At 35.6% G+C, this 23,220-nt stretch overlaps 1 protein-coding gene across 1 annotated transcript; it reads right to left on the minus strand.

Annotated features, from left to right (window-relative positions):
• Positions 1-314: 314 nt before the first annotated feature.
• LOC109046460 (probable carboxypeptidase X1) lies at positions 315-15,232 on the minus strand. The gene is made up of 13 exons (XM_042769953.1): positions 14,422-15,232; positions 11,532-11,641; positions 10,789-10,928; positions 10,617-10,701; positions 8,527-8,677; positions 8,251-8,337; positions 7,389-7,514; positions 3,277-3,473; positions 2,763-2,942; positions 2,312-2,606; positions 1,227-1,366; positions 1,029-1,131; positions 315-903 (listed from the first exon to the last, which is right to left on the minus strand). The coding sequence occupies exons 1-13, from the start codon at positions 14,930-14,932 to the stop codon at positions 593-595; spliced, it is 2,436 nt and encodes an 811-aa protein (XP_042625887.1). The 5' UTR covers positions 14,933-15,232; the 3' UTR covers positions 315-592.
• Between the last annotated feature and the right edge of the window lie 7,988 nt (positions 15,233-23,220).

Genomic DNA, 23,220 nt, shown 5'->3' on the forward strand with positions numbered 1-23,220 from the left:
TTTCATCTGGATCTCTGTAACTACTCGCATTTGGATAATACGAGTGCTTGTCATATTGAGATATAGTGATCTCTGTACTGTTTATCTTGATACATGTGCTGCTAGTTTTTGTTACAACAGTTTCCTTAAAAAAAAAAAAAACATCCATGTGCTAAATCATACAGTAGTTAATCAAACTTAATTTTAGGGAATTGCTAGCATTATAAATAACCCTCCAGTATATATTTAATCTGATATCTGCTCTTTTCAAGGTTAAACCGTTTAAAATATAGCAGACAAAATATAAACAATTAATAAAACCATTTGACAAAACATCAGTTCCAGACGGAGATGTTGTATTTGCTCTTTTCAGTGCACAGATAAGATTGAAAATCAAACTTTCCAACAATGGTGTTATTTTAATTGCCCATTTTATCAATAACAGTGTTTAGTATAAAAGTAACATTCTGAAACATTTTTGGGTGAAATTTACACTGCATAATGTATCTTCTCTAAACATAATTTACAGGCCCTCTAAATTGCATTTGCCTGTGACACTGATAGTTTAATCCTGTACTTGGCCGGCAAAACAGGTAGAAGGTTAAAGGTCAGTCTAGTTGTGGGCCCCTCTAGCCCTGCGCTGCTGTGATGCCCTGCGTCGATTAATAAGCTTAGTGCTGGCACGCAGTTTCCGTATGCGCAGCTGCCGCAGTCGGAGCTGTAGGTCTTTGGGAATCTTGCCTCCCTTGGCCAGGATCTCTCTCAGACGCTGTTTTGGTGTCTTGGTCAGGTGGAAGTCGCATATAGTGGGGTAATGCTCGTACTCAACCCTGCAACTTTGTGTAGCTGGGAAATATCCCTCTGCGGTCACTGTGACATCATAGTCACCTGGGTTCAACAGGCGCCAGAAGTCCCCATCAAAAGCTGAAATAGGATAGGATAACATTTTTAGTTTTACACGTTTGAATGTTGTGTATTTACATTAAAGTAATTTTGTAGCTGCGTAAAAATATTTGGATGATTGTTTTAATCATTTTGAATAGTGTTACCTGATCTTATGTGGTGGTCAATGTCATCTACTTTGATGATGGCATCAGCGATGCCGGCTTCAGTGTCTCTGTCCTTAACCACTCCTTTGATCCCTCTGTGCACCTGTCATATGGACAAATCAGTGTTTGCATAGCTTTTTCTGACTCATTCAGGTGTTTAGACGTGGTTGCTGGTATTTTGTATGTAATATGTTGTACCTGCTCCATGTAGACAAGGAGAGATTCTTTATTGCTTTCCCATTCTATGGGCAGCTCACTGGCATGAGGGAACTTATCACAGGACAGCTCCACCGTCACCTCAAAACAGTTGGTGTGCAGGTAACTAAAGTCATTCATACCTACAGATGAAGACACAGGTAGAGTGATGGAATCAGGGTTAATATTCTCACACACTACCATTCAAAAGTTTGGGGTCAGTAAGATTTTTAAATGTTTTCTGAAAGAGGTCTCTATGCTGTATTCAGTTGATAAAAATACAGTGAAATACTGTGAGATATTATTACAATTTAAAGTAACTGTCTTCTTTTTTAATAAATTTTAAATTGCAGTTTATTCCTGTGAAATGCAGTGACACAAAATCCTTCAGAAATCATTCTAATATATAGATTTAGCCCTCGATAAACATTTCTTATTTTTATTAATGTTGAAAAAAGGTGTGAAACTGCATTTATTTAAAAACAAAATATTTTGTAATGTTATAAATGTCTTTGCTGTCACTTTTGATGCATTTTAATGCATTTTTGCTGAAAGAAGTATTAATTACTGTAAGAAACCTTACTGACTCTAAACTTTTAGTAGTATATATTGGTTAAAGGCCTACATTTTGAACCCTGAGTGTAATGGTAAAGGTCCAAAAAATTGAAGAGGTAACAGAATGATGTTAATATATTTTCCTGGTGAGTAAAAATGAGGGAATTCAGGTAGCTAGAGTAGATACTACAGTATAGCATTACATACATAATGCAATAACTCAGCCTGTATATGATTGATATGATATATATATATATATATATATATATATATATATACACACACACATATACATACATCTATATATATATATATATATATATATATATATATATATATACACACACATATATATATGCGTAATTTTTTAATAACACAGAAAACCTTTAAGTCAGGCCTCTTTTTTGCCTATTTTATATATATATATATATATATATATATATATATATATATATATATATATATATATATATATATATATATTATCAGCAAAGATTGAGTTCCTTTGTGGTCTCAAAAACAGCAGCACTCACTGCCTGGCACCGTATGCCAGTTTGCTCCATTGATAATGTTATTGTAACGGAGGAAGTCCTCATTGTGACAGGGCCTTCGGTCTGGGTCGGACATCACATGGTTGGTGCTTGCATAAACTGTGGCCAGCCAGCGGAAGAAGCTTTCATCAGGGGTAGGAGTGTGCTCTTTGGGAGCCCAGTCTTTGGTCATGTCAAATGGGTATGTGACCACTAGCTCTCCTCCATGGAGGTTAGCGCTGAGAACAAATGGTATAGTTTGCATCCAACTGATGACGGCTCTCGTTTCTGAAGCCACTGAATGTAAGACCAAAATAATATGATTCATTTAAAATCTTATGGCAAGATTATATGTATGGATAGGAGAATGATCATCGGAAATCATTTAAGGATGGAAGGGGTGCTTGTTTTAATCAGTGTGACCTGATATGTGGTCATTACAGGCCTACTTTACCATAGCCTCTTCTGAAGTGTAGTGCTCTGGAATGGGAAAGTAGTGATTGATTAGTTTAGATTTGTCTGTTTCAAGCTCGATGGCATCCCACATTATTGTGTTCAGATCTGCAAAGTTGTGATTCATGTCAATGCCCTCATAACTAAAGCGACCCAGTGACCACCCGGCCAGCTCTGAACCCTGTAAAACAAAGCACAAAACACAGCCATTATGAAGTCACTGACTCAATGAGCTTGTTTGTGCTTGAGATAAAAATATAAAACACACAAAGATTATTTCTTAAGGTTATTTAGTATGCAGTGAATGAACTGACGGTGATATGATTTTCCTGTTCAAACTTTGGGGTCAGTAAGATTTTTTAAAGATCAAATAAATGCAGCATTGGTGGTGAGCATAAGAGACTTCTATCAGAAACATTTAAAAACTCTTACTGACCCTAAACCTTTGAACAGTAGTGTGTTGATGGAGAATAATTTTGGAAACAGCAGAATATCCATTCCTTTCCCCGCTCTACCTTCTTGTAAGCCATTTCATAGCCATCAGGGTTCATTGAGGGCAGTAGATGGATGCGTGTCTCTTCAACTAGGTGAACTATGCGCTGATTTCCACGTTTGTACTCTTGGCATATATACTCCATTAAGTTGAGCAGTAGTTCCCTCCCAAGCACTTCGTTCCCATGCATACCAGCCACATAGCGAAACTCAGGTTCACCTGCAGGGGGAGCCAAAATGTCTTTATATTGTCATGCTCTTTCAAAGAAAATAGATTAGGTGTGTGCAGCTATTAGGAGTGTTATGGTACATAGATGTACAGATGTAGGGCTTTGTTTTGAAAAGTAACTCCATGCTTTGCACAGATTCCTCTCCACCTCCCATATAGAGTGTGCTAACAGAGGGGTCTGAAATCTGGCACCCTTTCTCTAGTACAGAAATTTCTGCTTGCCTATTAAATGTTTTGTTTTGAAGTTAAATTTTTTTATTTTAATTTGTCAGGCATAATGTGTGTGGCCAACATTTTTTAATTGTTGCTCTTCTCTGGTGGGAACAATAAAATAGGCACAATGAAGAGTGTCTTAAATGTTAGAAGAATGACAAGCTTTTACATGTCTTGGACTACTATTACAGGTTCTGGTCATATTGTAGAAATACATTTCTTGTGACCATTTTTCCTACTATTGATTAATATATTTTGAGCTGGAATACTGTGATGAAGTGAGCTGTATTCATTCAACATGGCTACCATTGTGTAAAATTAAAACAACTTTTTAAAGTCATTACTATGACTGGAATCCTGATTTTATGTTTGTTTAGAACACTTAAATTTGTATCATGCATTTCGTTTTAGGGTAAAATTGGAAATGGGGGGCGGGTGCTTTTAAATGTTGTAGAAGATTTATTTTTGGAGAATAGGGCCGGAGCAATTAATCGAATTTCTAATCGCAATTACAGTTATGGATGCCACAATTACGTAATCGTTCAAAGCGGCAATTAATCATTCAAAGTCCATTTATGTTATGCATGCTTAAAATGCATTTTCTTTTCTCTCTGCATGTTATCTTAAGGGTTTTTCCATTGTTTTAATTTTAGTTTTAGTATAACATTATAATACCATTCATATTTTTTTTTTTATATAATTTAAAGAAGAAGCCAATCCAATGTATAGTTGACATTTGAGGCTTAAAGGGATAACGTTACTCCACCCCAAAAATGAAATTTTGTCATAAATTACTTACCCCCATGTCGTTCCAAACCTGTAAAAGCTTTGTTCGTCTTCAGAACACAATTAAAGATATTTTCTCTCCACATCACCGTAGCTCCATTTTGGAGAATATGACCTGGACGCAGGCAGCTTACGCTCGTCTGTGTCAGCTGCACCACAAGGATACGTTTTCTATGTGTATTTATGCGGCTGACACAGAAGAGCGTAAGCTGCCTGCGTTCAGCTCATATTCTCCAAAATGGCGCTACAGTGATGTGGAGAGACACAGAGGAGACAAATTTTTGAATGTCGTTATTTTTTTATTTTTGTTTTCTTCATGTACAAAAAGTATTCTCGTCACTTCATAACATTACGGTTGAATCACTCATGGCAGATGGGCTATTCTGACGATGCTTTTCATACTTTTCTGGACCTTGACAGTGTATTTTACTTGGCAGTCTATGGGACAGTCACAAGCCTCTCGGTTTTCATCCAAAATATTTTAAATTGTGTTCCGAAGACGAAGAAAGCTTTTACGGGTTTGGGGGTAAGTGATTAATGACAAAATTTTCATGTTGGGGTGGAGTATCCTTTTAATACTATGGAAAAGTTTTTCAGTTAGAGTCTTTTCAGCTTATTTTCATATAAAAATGTGGCATGCAGTTGCATCAAACAATGGTATAAACATCATTCAATGTAAATTGTGATAATCATAATTAACAATCGCAATTACAATTTCAAGGGAATAATCGACAATTATGATTTTAGTCATAATCATGCAGCCCTGTTGGAGAATATTAATAAATTAGTAACTTGATAAAACAAACATTAATCTGTACTCAGTTTTTGTCTCAAAAAGTCATCATGTTCTACATAACATTAATATATGTTGGAAAACGTTAAAAATTATTATTTTTATAAAACATTAAAATTAATGTGGTCAACAGTTTCTGTCTCAGAAAAGCCATTCTTACATTATATAAAATAATTAATATGGATTGAGGTGGTTATGGCCTTTTTCCATTACAATATCATTACATCTAGAACACAATGATTTATTCCCCCTAAAAACAGGTACATTTAATATTGGCTCTGAATTTTTAAGCAAAAACAGGAAATTGAGCTGCATCTATGCATATCTGACCAAGCCTGGCTGATTTCTTTCTATAAATATTGATTCAGCTCGCAGCTTGCTGCCTCTTTGTCAGCCAAGTTGAGTCTCTTTTGACAGTGAAACTAGGCGTCATTAGGTTCAGGTCCTCTGCAAGGTTAAATTGCACCTCCCCTCTCTCACTATTATGCTAACAGTTGACCCATTCAGTCTCAGTCTGGCTCTCGTTAGCCTTGCTGAGAAAACATCATCCACCCCGCCACAGAGGAGGAATTTCCAGAGGAGTAACTAACTGAACTTTGACCCCCACATGCAGACCACATCATTTATATGCCATTGATTTAAAATGCAGACAGGAAATGCATGTGTCTGGAAAACCCCTGGAAAATTAAGGGTCCAAAAGATGTTTTTTGCTGCAATTAACCATTTTTGGTTCCCCAAAGAATCTTTAAGTAAACAGTTCTTAAAAGAACCACTTTTTTTTCTTAGTGTGAAGACTATTTAATGTTCTTAATATCATGTTTCCACTATAAAGAACCTTTTGTGCTGTAAAAAGTTTCTGTGGATGTTAAAGGTTAATAGATGTCAATACAGCATTTATTTTTAAGAGAGAAGGATCTGATTTGCATGAAGTGTACAACCAAAAATGATGATATACCCATTGGGCAGGCAAGAAATTTTTAAAACCAGTGTTCTGGAAGTAAAAACTGAATATGAAAGGACTGTTAATGTGTTAAGAAAAAGTAGTTAAGCCAATAATGATGTTTGGGTTGTTATTTGGCCTCAGACATGATGCATGTGGTTTGTAACACTAGAGCACATAAATGCACTTTCATACTGTTCTCATTTCATAAACACAGCCAAAATAAAGGCAATTTTTTCCCAGAGAGACCATAACTTGTGGAGTATTGTAGGCTGGCATTTCTCCACAGTGCCTGGTATTTTTTTCACATTAATTGGGTCAAATTTCTTCCTAAACAGAGTTGCCACATTCTTTGATCCACTTGTGAAACGCTCTATGATATTCTAACACAATGGGTGAGGTTATTTCTTCCACTTTCATTATCTAGACACTTTCTGAGGTCTGCCGCCATGGCATTCTGCGATTGCATCTTTGGCTTCAGCCTGCATTTTGAGTGCTGGCAGGAGATGAGAAAACCACTGCCAGAGCTGGCCACCTCTCTCCAAGAAACCAATCTCTAACCCACAGGCCAATGTAAACACTAGAGTTGCCCAGTGTAAATGGACAGGGCAGAGCAGAGTGAATGAAAGTGAGTGAGAGAGAGGAGCAAAGGGTTTTTGGGCTACGCTTCAACTGCTCTCGTTTCAGCATAAAAACTGATAACTGCACTCACATAGAATTTGTGCCAGAAAACGCCACAGAAATGCCACAGAATTTGAACTCCAGTTATTTTCAAAATTCTACATACACTTGGTCCTTATATGTTTGTTTAGTTATACACATTTTACCATAGTTCCACAGATTTTCTGCCTGGTTATCTATAGCTTAAAAATCAGTCAATGGCCTTAAATTTACTCACAAAACAGGTTTACTAAGTGTTTATATATCAGTAAGGCTCAGCTAATAATTCAAACACGTTCAAAGCAAGCTAAAAAAACACTTAATGGGCTAAAATTATGCTTTTATCACATAAAATATGTATTATTTACATAAGATATTTTTTAAAGCAGGCAAAAACTTTACATTTCTCTGATTTACTGTAAATGTTTGAATTCATTTATATAAGCCAGGTTTAAGCATGATTACACAGAATACAGTTAGTGGTAGATCGACTTGTGTTGGGACTCAAACTCACCCAGCTCATGTTTGCCTGGATTGTCTGAGATTTCCATCACATACAGTTTAAGGCCCATGTAGCTTTTTCCAATGCTGTAAATGCGGGTGATATCAGGACACATCTCGTTCACAGACTTCATGAGCTGAAAGACAATTTTTTTTTTTTTACAGCTTTTTCTTACATAATGTACTCTAAGGACCATCACATTACATCAAACATGGTTTCCTCAACAAAAAAAAAAAAATACAAGAAATGTTTCTTGAACAGCATATCAGAATGATAATTTACATTTCAAAATAAATTAAAAAAAAAAAAAAAAACACTTACTTTAAATTGTAATCATTTCTCCCAATATGATTAATGATTCAATTAATGCAACTTTGGTGAGCTTAAGAAACTTCTTTTTAAAAAAAACATAAAAAAATCGTACCGTCCCCAAACATTTGAACAGTATGACAGCTCATATTTTTCTTCGGATCATGTCATGTATTAAAGAGATCAAGGATCAAGGACTGGAGAATATACTAAAACATTCCTTGCATTTATTTTTCTATGTGTATATACAGTGGTTATACTAGACTGACCCAAATGACCACAAGGACTGGTTATTAGATGCGGCCTGACTGATAGACCATCTCAATCAATCTAGTGCACTGTATTAGCATGTAGGGCTGCTGGCTTTAAGTAGCAATTGTTTTTTATGATTCACAATCATTATTTATCTTTAATAAGCAAAACAATATACTCCAGTATACATATGTAGGAATTTTTTTGTTTATTTATGTAGGTATTTTTTAATATTTATTTGGGTTAATAATCTGCAATATGTCAGTGGGTTTAAAAATTTAGACAAGGTAAGAAAAGGCTCCACCTTTCTCATTTTTCTTATCTTTTTGTTTTTGATGTCTGAAGTCCAGTTTGTCCTTGGTGCCTTCCTCAGCTTGCCATGGGTAGATATTGTTTGGATCTTAAAACACAATGTACAATCCACGAATATTACTGTGCCTACATTTAATTCACAGTTGTATATTGTTACTTTTGTACTTAACAATTTGATCAATTTCAACAATGCATTGTTTTCCTTAGTCATGGGATCTGCATGATATGTCAAAGAAAGTGACATGTGAGATGAATGAAAGGTTTGTGTTTGCCATACCTGGCAGCTCACAGCCCATAATTTCAGCTCTCAGACAGATGGTCCCATTCTTAAACCAGGTCTGAGGGTTAATGCGTATGTATTGTGCCACCGCTGGCTCAGGCAAAATGGCCAAGACTGGCGTTTCGCTGTCCTTGTTCCCCTCAAACACCTGTTAGCATACAAGATCACTTCTGGTGAGTGATCTTATTGATACGATCCAAATGAGACTTGCCAGTGGCAGCTGGCACTGCACCTCATTCTATGCTCAAGGAGGGCACACGAGAGGCTGGCACAGCACAGTGGGCAGGCTATTCTTTTCAAAAGAGCCTCTTAACCCTGCCAACTACTGCCAGCGCCTGCCTCCAACCTCTGTAAGCACAAACCACCCTGTGCCAGCTGGAAACACTGAATGGATATAATGATGTCACAAAGATACTGAGGCTAATATACACCAGCAGCAGTGAATGGCACAACCTACTGTCTGGAAAACAGGGCTTATTTTAGAATATCTCGGTTAAATGAAAGGAAAACTGTAATTCAGCCTCAAAATTACACATGGAGAGAATTTAAATGGAAAGTTATTACAAGATACTTCCCCACTCCATAAATTGTAGCAGATGCGAACACACCTGATTCAGATCATCTAGCAGACTTGTAATGGGTATGTCAGACAAAGACATGAGCAGTGTGGTGACCTATTGGGAAACCAAAATCATATCTTTTGGTCCTGCCCAAAGATACAACAATTCTGTGAAGATATCTATATAAGTATTTGGAGACATATTTTATATTGATATTCGTTTTGATCCAACTGTGGTTATTCTAGAAGTGATACCTGAGGGCATGAGGGAAAGGAGATTGAGTTATCTACTTCAAATATTACTTTCTGGAGCCCTAAAATGTATCGCATCTAAATGGCTTAAATCTGACCCACCCACATATGAACAGTGGATACGGAAAATTAGATAAATTTACGAAATAGAAAAAAAAATTACTTATTCCCTTAGACTTCAAATTAATATTTTTAAGGCAAGATGGAGTTAAGAATAATACATAGCGATTGCTAACTGATTATACATAGTGGAGTGGATTATGTATGCAACTATATGTACATGTACACAAAGCATATGGATTTCCTTCCTTTTATATATGTTCTTATTTTAAAAATCTTGAAACTGTGAAAAACACCTACTTCTTTTTCTCTATCTTTGTAATTTTTTCAGATGTTGGCACCCCTATTGTCTATCTCTGATTTATAACTTTTATAGCATGTTCTAATAAAAAAAGAGTTCAAAAAAGAAAAAGAAAATGCCTAATAGGGTCATATAATGAGGAATACTGTTGTTTGCAAATGTTGGTGTTTTTTTTTTTTTTTTTTACAAAAGAGAGTTGTTTTCTGCACTGTAAAAAAGTGGCAACCTGCAACTGTTACCTTAAAAACCTATTTCTACAAAATTTCACTTATAAAAATTAATTTTGTTGGTCTAAAATACTGTATTTAGTTTGATTCAGTGATATTAATATTTTTGACTTGAATAAAAATTACTTGAACATAATTTAGATTTAGTTAAAAATTTTTCACTGTATGAAAATACTGTAAGTCTCAGAACATTTTTAAGTACAAACTTTTTTTATTGAAAAGTTGAAAATTTATTTAGATGAACTATAAATGTTTATGTAAAAAAATGATCAACTTTTTAAATACTTTTTACACTAACCGTAAAAAGTTTGTAATATAAATGTTATTTAAAAATAAATAAAATGTTTTTTAAAAGACAAATATGTAAATGATTTCTAAAGAATGTGACACTGAAGACTGGATTAAAACTGTTGACAATTCAGCTTTGCATTTCATGATTAATTTACATCTTAAAACATATTAAAATAGAAAACAGTTAAATATGAATTAGTTGGAATATTTCACACTATTACTGTTTTACTGTATTTTTCGTCATATAAATAAAGCCTTGGTGCACATAAGAGATTTCTTTCAAAAACATTTTAAAAAATCATTATTATTTCAAACATTTTACAGATAGATAGTGTGGAAAGTAAAAAAAAAAATCAATAATTTCTTTTTACACTTGATAACAAAAAGACCAACATACCGCCTCTTCTGTTGCATTCATGCATGGCTTCCATTTAATGGTGTCATTGCTAACTTGAACCTTAAAGGTTTCTACGTAGTCTAAGCTGCAGAATAAAAGAATAGTTACTGTTGGAATTTACTATGTGTTTTAATTATGGCATTAAGGTAAAGAAATATATTATGATATGAACCTCCATATAGAGCCACGACCCTGTAGTATCACTGCTGTGAACCGTGTGAGTTTCTTGGCATCTATCTGTAACCATTGGTTCTGGTCTTTATACTCGGCACACCAAGCTCCGTCATAGATATCACCATCCTCCACACCAGACTGCAAAAAAACAAACAAGCAAACAATGTAACAGTGGTTCATGTTAATCTGAAATCCACAAACTGGCAAATATGCTTTCAGATAATGGATGCTATATTTATGGTGACACATACACTCTCATTCAAAAGTTTGGGATCTGTAAGATTGAAGCCTTTCAGGTCTCTTTGCTTATCAAGCCTGTTAAATACTATTGCAAATTAAAGTAACTGTTTTGTATTTTAAAGTATTTTAAAATGTACTTTTTTCTTGTAATGGCAGAGCTGAATTTACAGCATCATTACTCCAGTCTTCATGCTAATATGATGATTTGGTGCTCCAGAAACAATTCTTTTTAGTATCATTGTCAAAAACAATGTGCTGCTTAATATTTTTGTTGAAACCATGTTTTTTTTTTTTTTGGTTAAAAAGAACAGCATTTATTTTAAATAGAAATCTTAACATTACAAATGTATTTACTGTTACTTTTGGTCAATTAATGTTTCCCTGGCACATTGCTAAATAAAATTATTATTATTATTATTTAAATGCTGACTTACTGACCCCAAACTTTAGGATGTTAGTGAGCATGTATATATTTAAGGTTTATTCTGTAGTGTGGCCAACCTGTATGTTGAGTCGGCCCCTGTGTGGCCCCAGGCCCATGCGCTTGTAAGAAGAGGCCTGAATCTGTGAGTCTTTTACTTTCAGAGACTCCAGACCCAAAGGAGGACATTCTGAGAAAGCAAAGGGATGATTTAAAGTGGAGGAGGGAAATAGAGGAAAAGAAACATTGTGTGCTCTTTAGATTCTTGAGCCAAGTGAATTTTGATTTTCTTTAAAAAAACAAAAAACTGTTTAGTAATCAGTGCATATGATTTTACATTCAGTGCAGCTGCAGGACAGACAGGAAATGGTTGTTTGAGGAGTTCAGCCCATCTGCTTTTCAAATACGTTCTCCCTTCTCAAACCAGGCTGTTTTGTAGTGTCTCTTTTACAGTGTTTCTATCTGTTTTTAAAGTCTTTAGGATCCATGCTGGAAACACTGATACCTATTCACTATTGCAGAAATACCCAAACATTTTCTGGGTCAGCTGAACCCATTTGACTTAAAATACTTGAAGAACCCCTAAGATTTTAACTGAATATTTCAATAACTTAATACCGCATTCACATGTTCAAGATTTGTTTTTATTTCTTTTAATTCTATATTTTTACAATTTAATTATTAGCTTTTCATCAGCATAGCAACCTATTGTAGTTCCCTCGCAAAGCCACAAACCCCAGTTTGGTAAAGGCTGCACAACTGGGAAACTTGTCCTTTGGAGTTGGGAGTTTAATATAACAACAAGAATGTCAGACATTCAAGTTGGAAAAATAACATGGAAGTAGCTTAAACAAAACAAATATTGTATTATATTTTGAACAATAAACCTAAATGACTACATCTGAATTCAAAATAATAAAAAATATTCATTTCTGTCCCTTACTAATGATATCACAACTATATGAGATGTATACCGTAAAAGTTGAGTGATTAACACCTTTCGCTATGGACTTGCTTTCCGCTCACTGATAGATTATATATGTGTTATATATAGATCAGTGTTTCTGTCATGTTTCACACCCTTTACAGCATCACATCTGGGCAACTTGTGTATCATGCATAATTCTGAGTTCCCCACTTCGCTTGGTCATTCAAAACTTATAATTACAGTATTTTCACTACACTTTAGGGGCACATTTACTGTATTTACTGTTATGTACTTCATTTTTTATATAGTATGCCTTAACAGTTTTTATTTTGCTCTAATTAACTGAAACCCCTTTCCTTCCTTAGTCTATACAAGCTTTATGATGCTAACAATTAACAATTTGACTAGTTCATAATAACTGTCTGGTTAACAATAGCATGTTCAAAGCAATACAGAATCATAGTATTTTTTATAAATACGTGTCTTAACACACAGATAAAATCGGTAACAGTATGCATGATATAATCTTTCATACTCCAAATCCTGCTTACATTTTATATAAATATTTTCCATAAATCCACATGCATTAACTGCTGCTGTGGGGGCTTCATGCTCTTTTTATGCAAGTATAAGTAGTTTAAAGATTTTAGTATTCTCTTTACTTACTTTACTACTGACCTCCCACCCAGTTAACCTTGTGAACTTCTTAATGAGCAAAAAGCCTGGATAATATTTCCAGAAATGTCTTGTTTGTTACTGGTTAGCATTATTGTAGCTGACTGAGCCTGTTGCATATGAACTTTTGTATCTGGACATCATGTAAAAGTTAAAGTGATCAGACTTTCAGTGGGAAACAAGCACATCTGGTTCTTGTGGGTGAGTCAGTCTGATGGTTTGTGGAGTCAGCATTCTTCACCAGTTTGTCTGAAAGTGGGGAGATTTCCTGGCACTGCTGATGTTTAGATGACCCAGTTACGTTGATCTGGACTATTGTCTCGCTGTCCTTTAAACTGTTTTATGCTTCAAGTTGACAGACAGCAGGGCTGTGAGATGCCACTAGGCATGACTTTAAGTGTTTGGAGAGGTCTGGATGTAATTGGGCTTGTTACACAACCACCTCCCCCTATAAATCTGCTAAAACACCCCAATTTCTGAGATTAACTGAGAAATTGAAAAGAACAAGAACTGTTGCTTGTGAAGTTTCATTCCAACGACTGCTTTGTTAAAAAGGCAGTTTCTTGAATGGGTTTGCTGTCTCTGTCCTCATCATAATAAAGACTTAAACAAACTTTATAATCCTAGCAGATGTTCTGTACATGTCCTCATTTTAGTTAACCTGATACAACAAGATACTTGATGGAAACACGGTTTTCCCATAAATTTTGTCCATAGAATTCCTGCAGTTAATATAATCTATGGAAAACCTTGCTTTTCAGCTCTGTGGTTTGTTTGGTAAGTGGAAAGAGCTAGTTCACTGAATGTGTGACCCAATTGGCTTTGGAAACAGGAAGAGGACTATTAGTGCAGTGTTTGAATATGGCTGGAATTATGTAACAACGCTGGCCTGCATATTTATGAACTGATAATTTCATAATTTCATGATAGTTTTTTTTTTATTTATTTAAAAAAAAAAAAAGGATGGATGGATGGGGATGGACAGATGATGCATTTATGTATAAATATATCTGGATGGAAGTATGGATAGATACATGTATGTATGTATGTAATAGATAGATAGATAGATAGATAGATAGATGTTATATTATTAATGCAATTATATATTATATTATTAGCGTCATTACAGAAGCTGATGGTTTTTCACTTTCTCTTGTCTTCTAAACTCCCCATCCATTTTTTAAATTATGTATTTGAATACTGAAACAATTCTAATCGCACATTTTATTGTATTGCATTAATTGTATAAATATTATAATTATAAAATAAAAGTGAAGGCTATATAATATTTTATTTAAAAATATAATTTTATCAGTGTCTGAATATCCATTTCCAAAAATGGAAAGGAGAGTGTCACATTTACTTACCAAATACCGGTGGTTCTTCACTTTCTTTTGTGTTCCAAACTCTCCGTTCCACGTTTTTATCGATGTTCTCATTCAGGTCCTCTGTGTTGAAGCGTACTGGGGTGGTCGTTGTTTTTGTGGCTGGTAGTGTTGGCTTCACTGCTGTGGGTTTTAAGAGTTTCGTGGTACTCGTTTGTTTGGGAGCTCCGGTGGCTGGAGTGGGTTTGAATGTCGTGGCTTTCAGAGGTTTGGTGCTTCCCTCAGTGGGTTGTAGAGCCCTGGTGGTCGCCTCAGTGGGTTTGACCGTCTTGGGCAAACTGCTTACCTTCGCAGGTGAGATGTTTCCATAAGTGCTGGTGGTCCTGGGTTTAACACGGGCTCTCACGCTTCCAGTTGCAGATGATGCCTGAGTGTAATTTAAATGATATGATGCAGTTGTAGCTGATTGTTTAGGAGGAGGTGAAGTAGTTACTCCTCCAACTAAAACAACTATAAAAGTTAGCAAAGATAAAAGTATAACGGTTGGTGCCATGATTCCCTATTTAGTCCCTACAGTAAAATCTCAGCTCAGAGATGTTGCCTTTGTCTGAACACACAAACCCCGTTATGTTGCAAAATCACTCGCCACTAGTGTTGGAAAGCAAATGTGAGGACATATTACTGTGAATAGAGGGAGAGAAAGTTTGAGGGGGAAATGTGTGTCATACTCTTTTCTTTGCTGACTTCGCATTTTTCTCGTTAGGGTTTCTCTCCCTGTGTTTTTGTTAAAAATATAACATTTTGTGCATCAATCCAGATATAATATATCGTTTTAACGGTGACTTTTGTATTGTTTTTCCACTCAAAAAGAAGTGTTGGCCTACTTCTAGTCCCAATTAATGGGAGCAGAGCGCCATCTCGTGGCGATCATAGACCAGACTTTTTTTTTTAAATATAATTTGACTGGAATAGTTGATTAATAATGGGAAAACACATGCGTTTTGTTGTTCGAGACCTTTTAGGTAGGCTATATTAGGTGCTATTATCTAACATATAATTAACCCAGTGTGATTTATAGGGACAAAAATGTCTGCACAAATAACTTTTCTTGGCTGTATTCAACAAAATCACATTGACAAAATTTATGACATAATCGGTTGAATTGATATTCAGTCTATTCTAGTAGCTAACTATTTTTAATCAGCTGATTTTAATTACCAGCAACATAGTATTTAGCTGTGTGCAACATTTTGCATGCCACCTTTTTAAAGAGTAAATTTAAATAATTTTGAAAAATGTAAAATTCCTTAACATTTGTGACATCGAAGAAGTAACCTGACTTATTCTGCAGCATGGAGGAAATTAAAGGATTTAGGAGGTTACATTTTCTCAAATTTCTACACACAGTGTTGACTACTGTAATTTATGAATTGTCTATTTCATTTTAACATTCATTTCATTTTGATGTTTTTGCTGCAAACCCCCATATGGAAAATGTCAGGAATTTATATTTAGGAATGGAACAATGTCGTCGTGTGTATGTGTTTATCATGAGCATGTATAACAACGAAATGCAAATCGAAATTTTATCATGAGCATGTTTTACTTATAATTGTAATTTGTTAAGAATATAGTTGCCTAAAACGTTCCACTAGGTGGCGACAAAACACTGTGTATTTTTTAATGTGACAATTTGATAGGGTTTATATTATTATTATTATTATTATTATTATTATTATTATTATTATTATAACTCATAATATGACTACTACTAGTAGTAATAGAGTTTTGGGCAAAACTAAATAAAACGCACAGACAGTCCTTATCAATTAAATAAAATAAGACATTGTTTAAGCGTGGAAAGATGGACTTAAAATGTTGGTTATTTGCACTGCTGACTGTCTTTCGTGTCCAATCTGAGCTCCTTCTGAGCTTTACTATAGTAACGAGGTTAGAGACCACATCTTCATCAATTATTAATGCATTACGCGCTTCAATAATATTCTTACAACCATTTCAGAAATGTGAAAAACAGACAAACAATTCTGAGCATTTAAAAAGGTTTATCATTTTATGTTCTATCAATTATTGAGTGGTGTTTTCTTCTTTTCGTTCTTAAGTAATGCTTGGTTTAGATTCCCTTTCTCATATAAATATTTCAGTGTCTTTTGACATCATAAGTTAATATAGTGCCATTATGCGCTGAATGTTAATACAGGTAAGCGTCAGATAATGGAAATGTAGGCTATTTATTATTTAATTAGTTATATGTTATAGGTGTTTTTAATTTTGAAAACATTTATTAGTGTCTGCATAAGAGCAAAGGCAAGAAAAATAAACTTAATATTTGAGATCTGTGAAGTGGAGGATGTAGTTTCCTAAAAAAAAATCTATTTACTCCCTTCTCCCCCTGCCTTCTCTCTCTAAAACATGCAAACACCGGATGCGAGAAACACATGGAGTTTCAATGGAAATTCCTTTCCCCAACCTGTCAGTTTCCCCCAGTACCACCTACAGTGAGGAGTGAAATGTCAAAGCTTAATAGGAAACTTAACACTGCAAAATATTCATTGACTGCTCTACTTAAATGTAGGCTGTATATGCTATATAGAGTCTGTTGTGCTGTTATGTTGTCTGTATGGGTAATAACATAACTATTGTACAGTGTTTGGGTTCATCTTTACTTGTGTAAAAACTGGAGTACTAAGTGAACTATGCATGTCAAACCATAAGTGAATAATTTGTCAGCTGGCTGATGCTGTCATGTAGCATATGAAATTGGTGGGACTGGTGCAACTGCAATGAAACTAGAAGAAAACATGCTTTATTGCTCCCAGCGGTCTGCTTGGACATAATAGTTGTTGTGAATATAGCTCTATAATTGAGTTACTAATTAGACTTCGATTGTACAGATCAATTAAATATTGCCTCCTGATTTTAATTTCAGAGTGTAAACATGTTAAGGGGTGTATGCAATTTTTTTAGAGTTCCCTTTCTCTCTATATAAACAAATTGTAAAATATTATATATATACACATATTCTTACAAATGTATATATAATAAGGAAAAAGACACCATGGTGCTAAAATGATTTATTATTGAATATTAAAAAATTTTTTAATAGAGAAATAAATAATCTATGTACAGATAGATATGTACATACTTAAAGAAATACTAAAGATTACTTAAAATAATAACAATTATTAAAAAATAATTATTGTTTTTTTATTGATTGATATGTACATACTTAAAGAAATACTTCCAACACACACACACACACACACACACATTAAAATAATAACAATTATTAAAAAATAATTCATATTAATAGAATACACAAAGCACGCACACACACACACACACATATACTGTGTTACTTAATATATTTAATAGAAACAGATTTAGTCTTTCTGTAATTCGCTAAACACATACACACACACACACACACACACACACACACACACACACACACACACACACACACACACACACACACAATTTTCAAAATTATGTCTGGTTCCCTGCATTCTTCAGCTGGTCTGTTTTGTAAGTTCTGAAGTCATGAGAGTTTCATTAGGAGCAGGTCTAAGTGTAGTGTGTGTGTGTGTGTGTGTGTGTGTGTGTGTGTGTGTGTGTGTGTGTCCTGTACAGTGACCCAGCAGCAGTGCTGTGAGAGCTAGCAGCATGCCGCTCCTTTAATGACCTATGAGAGCTGTGGACCCAGGCCATACACTGGGAACCTGAGAACCTGCTGAGCAACTTCTGTTGATCTAAGCCAGGTGAGGGGCCCACACTTCTTCGTGACAGAGAGAGAGAGAGAGAGAGAGAGCTGAGGACAAGACTTTGAGTGTGTGTGTATGGGGAGTTTTATGGCACGATTGTTGTTTGAATTATTGATAGCTTGGTATGCCATTCTCTAATCAGTTCTTGTACATTTTATGTTTCACTATATGTGGGGTTTGTTTCCCAAAGACATCCTATTAATTTCAGTGTACGTAATGTTTCTAAACAGTTATGTGAGAATGGAAAATTCAGTTTTGTCTAATAAAACTACTAACAGCATTAAAGAGAGAGAGAGAGATTTCAAGTAACGTACTGACTCTGTGCTCTTGATTTAAACTCACTGTGTCATTCAAATAAACCACAATATTGCTCATGCAGCAGGTGAGCTGCATCAGTTCATTGGAGTCCATCACAGACCTCCACAGCCGGAGAAATTTAACCTCCTGATGGTAACTGCAATGTCCTGACCTAAAACCAGAGACCTGAACAACAGCAAATAAAACACAGGATATACTCGGTGAGTAAAGTGCGTTCAGATGTTTCTTTCATGTTCTTGTACAGCTTGATTATTTTTTTTTAGCTCTGCTTGGTGTGTCCTCTCATTACCACGGTGTACTACCTGAACGCTACAGGAATTCAGAATTATAAATATTCATTCTTCCCTTCACCTGGAAACCTAACAGCATGCTATACTTCACTGCTCAATTATTGATTTACAGCAGGCTTATAAAAGTATCGAAACTGGATTGTTCAGAAGAATTTGGAAAACAACTGGTGAGTAAATTCTGGAAAAAAAATCAATTAAAATATATGTATTCATTGTGAATTAAATTTCATAATTTACAGCAGTTATTCAAAATGTTTTATATCACAGAAATACTATAATATTAATATGTAAAATTTATATGAAATGTTATATTTTACATAAAAATGCAGGATTGTGCATGTGTGGGTTACTGCATTTATGCTAATTTGGTATTTGTAAAAGCTTTTGAAGTAGAATCTTGCTAGATTTTGCATTGCATAATCGAGATTAATAGGGGAAATACATCTGGTGTGTTTTAGTGAAAAGGAAACTGCGATCAGCAGGTGGCAAAAGTTTCCCAAGACATCCCATTATAGCATCAACATGCTGCAGTTTCTACTTTGAGAATTAAGAAGTTGTATTCTTATATCTAGCAGAGCTATTCTGCTAAATGTCAGGTCGATCAGCCATATACAGTCATGGCCAAAAGTTTTGGCAGTGACATAAATGTAGTGTTTTGTAAAGTTTGCTGCTTCAGTAATTGTAGATTATTTTTCCAAATGTTTCTATGGTATACTGAAAAACAAAGATAAACATATCGTAAGTTTTAAAGGCTTTTATTGGCAAAAAAATATATAATGAGTCAATTTACAGTGTTGACCCTTGTTCTTTATAACTTCTGCAATTGGCTCTGGCATGCTGGATATTTAGCTTCTGGGCCAAATCCTGACTGATGGAGATCTATTCTTGCCTTATTAGTCCTCGGTGTTGATCACAATTTGTGGGCTTCTGCTTATCCATTGCCTTTTGAGGACTGACCACAGGTTCTCTATGGGATTTAGATCTGGGGAGTTGTCTGGCCACGGATCCAACATTTCAATGCAATGTTCTTTGAGCCAATTCTTTATAACTATTGCTTTGTGACATGGTGCTTCATCATGCTGGAAAATGCATGTATCACCAAATTGCTCATGGATCGTTGGAAGAAGTCACTGTTGCAGGATGTTTTGATACCATTCTTTATTCATGGCAGTGTTTTGGGGCAGAATTATGAGAGAGCCCACTCCCCTGGTTGAAAAGCAACCCCACACATGCATGGTCTCAGAATGCTTCACAGTTGACACAAAACAGGACTCATGGTAATGGTCACCTTTTCTTCTCTAAACAATCGCTTTTCCAGATGTCCCAAAAAGTTGGAAGGGAGCTTCATCAGAGAAAATAACTTTGCACCAGTCTTCTGCTGTCCAATCCATGTACTTTCCTGGAGAATTTCAGTCTGTCCTTGACATTTTTCTTGGAGAGAAGTGGCTTCTTTGCTGCCCTTCTTAACACCAGGACGTTGTCCAAAAGTCTTGGCCTCACTGTGTGTGCAGATACTCTCATACCAATCTACTGCCATTCATAAGCAAGCTCTGCACCTCTGGAGACATGATTCCGTAGCTGACTCCTCAGGAGGAGACAGTCCTTACGCTTGCTGAACACTCTAGGATGTCCTGAAGACTTCTTCACTGCAGATGAAATTCTTTCCTTGAAGTTCTTGATGATCTGCTAAATGGTTCTAAATGGTGCAATATTCTTTGTAGCAATTTCCTTGCATGTGAGGCCATTTTGATGCAAAGCGATGATGGCTACACATGTTTTTTTTGGAGGTAACCAACTTTTTGGCCAATGAAGGTTTTATTAATTATTTAAAATGCATCTAGTCACTCTACATAGTATTCCAGAATCAATGTGGATGAACACCACAACAGCTTAAGTAGCAAATTTGGCAAAACACCAAATATATGTCACTGACAAATCTTTTGGCCATGAATGTATGTAAAAATCCACAAAAAAAGTTTATTCTTCCTTAAAACTTCCCTCCCTTGACTTCCACTGATTCATCAGAAAAGAATACATGGATGAAACCCCCTCCCAAGACATTCCCTCTTCCATGAACAATAAATGTGGAAGTGTCATGTAATATTGATGGGCTCAGCTGATGATCTCTTGACGACCCCAGTTTGGTCCCTCTCATGTTCTATAAAATATTCATGATCCTTACCCCCTCAGCATCCCATAATGCATGTGTGATGTTCTGCCGGGCTGCTCGCACAAAAACACACACCTGGCTGCAGGAGCAAAGAGTGATGGGATATATAAGCATGATCTCCTGTGGTGAAACCAGCTTTGAGTTTTCTAAACTTAAAAAACAGCACAGGTTTTCCCTTATTTCATTTCCAAGTCTGGAAATGTCTCCTCCATTGTACACCTGATGTTCCCCACCCCTCCACTTTGAGTAATCTCACAACTATCATTAATGTCATTAAATTTTTCTCTTCTACTCCTCCTTCTCTCTCTCTACCTGTGCACCTGCATCTGTTCTTTTGTCATTTTTATCAATGTGTCCTTCTTCTGTTCTTCTTCTCCCTCCCTCCCGTTCCTCCTTCCATCGTTCTCATTAACACCCTGGCCCTGAAAGATGTAGAGAGGTGGCCTGCTGCTCCTTGAGAGGCTCTCCTGGGTGTCCCGTTCAGCCCTGGCACCCTGTGTTCCTCTCTTTAGATCCGGGCCTGTGCCATCTGCCTCTGTCACTGCCGCTGCTGGGCACTGGGAGTCAGTGTGCATGAGGCAGCCCTCTTCTGCTGCAAGAAGTCAACACACGCTGTGGCCGCTGCAGCTTTTCAGCCGGTAGATATACTGAAAGTTTACTTTTTTGTGACTAAAAGTTTATTTAAAAATATAATAACTTTAAAGGGTATAGGCAATTTTTTTTTTTATTTGAAGTTTTTTGTCTCTATATGTTTTTTTTATATATACAATTTAGTACATACTGTATTGAGATTTTTTTTTCAAACTATACTGTGATTGTTTCATTTGCTAATAATACACACTATTGTTTAAAAGTTTGGGGTCAGTAAGATTATTTTTATTTTTTTGTTTTTTTAATAAAAATAAATTAATACATTTATTCAGCAAAGATGCATTAAATTGACCAAAAGTGACACTAAAGTCTTTTTCATTATTATAAAAGATTTGTTTCAAATAAATGCTGTTCTTTTGAACTTTCTATTCATCAAATAATTCTGAAAAAAGTATCACCGTTCACACAAAAATATTAAGCAGCTAAACATTTTTCAGCATTGATAATAATGTTTCTTGAGCAGCAAATCAGCATATTAGAATGATCACATTTTACAATATATTAACGTACAAATAGTTATTTTAAATAATTCATAAAATTACTGTTTTACTATATTTTTCATCAAATAAATGCAGCCTTGGTGAGCAACTTGTTTCAAAAACATTAAAATATCTTACCAACCACAAAACTTTTTTTTAGAAGGGTGAGTTTTTTTTTATTTATTTAATTTTTTTTTTTTTTTTTTTTTATTGGATTGTATCTTTGGTTGGTTGGATGGAGAGAGATGCATGCAACCAACCCACACCATTGTTGTTATGTTGTGCTGGTCGGGATGCTCAAGCAAACATGTTTTCACAACACCACAAATACTTTTCAGGTAAGACAACCTACAGATGGTTTACTTATAGTCATCTTTGCATATTAAACTAGGATATTAGGAGGTATTTTAACATTTAGCAGTAATAAATGTTTAAAAAACAGCTGTTGTGATACAAGAATATTTGTTTTTGTTCACAAATCATACACAAAATATGCACCTTACTTTGAATGTTTGTCTGGCATGGAAAATGTAATTAACAAACCATGTTTGTGCCAACTTGAGCAGGCAATATGCTGTTTACCTAAACCACTATCTGAGCAGAGAAAACAAATATTTCTAGTTGAGAGAGGCGCTGAAAGTCCCACGGGGGCAGACTGGAGCTGTGTTCTCTCCAGCACCATACCTCTGCACCTACCACTGCTCGAGAGCGTTGGCAAACAGTCAACCAAGAAGGCGGGATACTTTTCCGTGTGGACGACAGGAGAATGTGCGTTACCCGCCAGTGACTGTCGCGCAGCCAAAAGACAAAACCAGGATGGGGCAAATCAGACACATGCATGTAAGCAAACGCCCTATGTGCACTTGTGTCCACTCGTTCCCAGCTTTCCCTACTTGCTGGCTGAGTCTAATTCAGTGTCATGTTCTGGGGAAGCCCAGATTGTGAACTAGCTCCTTCCCCGTGTGTTATTTATTGGGTGGGCAGTGAGTTGCTGTCTCCTTATTTACACCAGATTGTTTCTCCAGATGTTTTTTTGGGAAGAAATCCCCCACCCCTCCCAATGCCTCCCTCCCACCGCCCTCCACCTCTCTTTGTCCAGATGGAAATGATTTTTTTTTGTAAGGCTTTCTAATCCCTTTCTTTCCTGGGCT

The sequence above is a fragment of the Cyprinus carpio genome, chromosome A14, assembly GCF_018340385.1.
Source record: "Cyprinus carpio isolate SPL01 chromosome A14, ASM1834038v1, whole genome shotgun sequence".
Taxonomy (NCBI): Eukaryota; Metazoa; Chordata; class Actinopteri; order Cypriniformes; family Cyprinidae; genus Cyprinus; species Cyprinus carpio.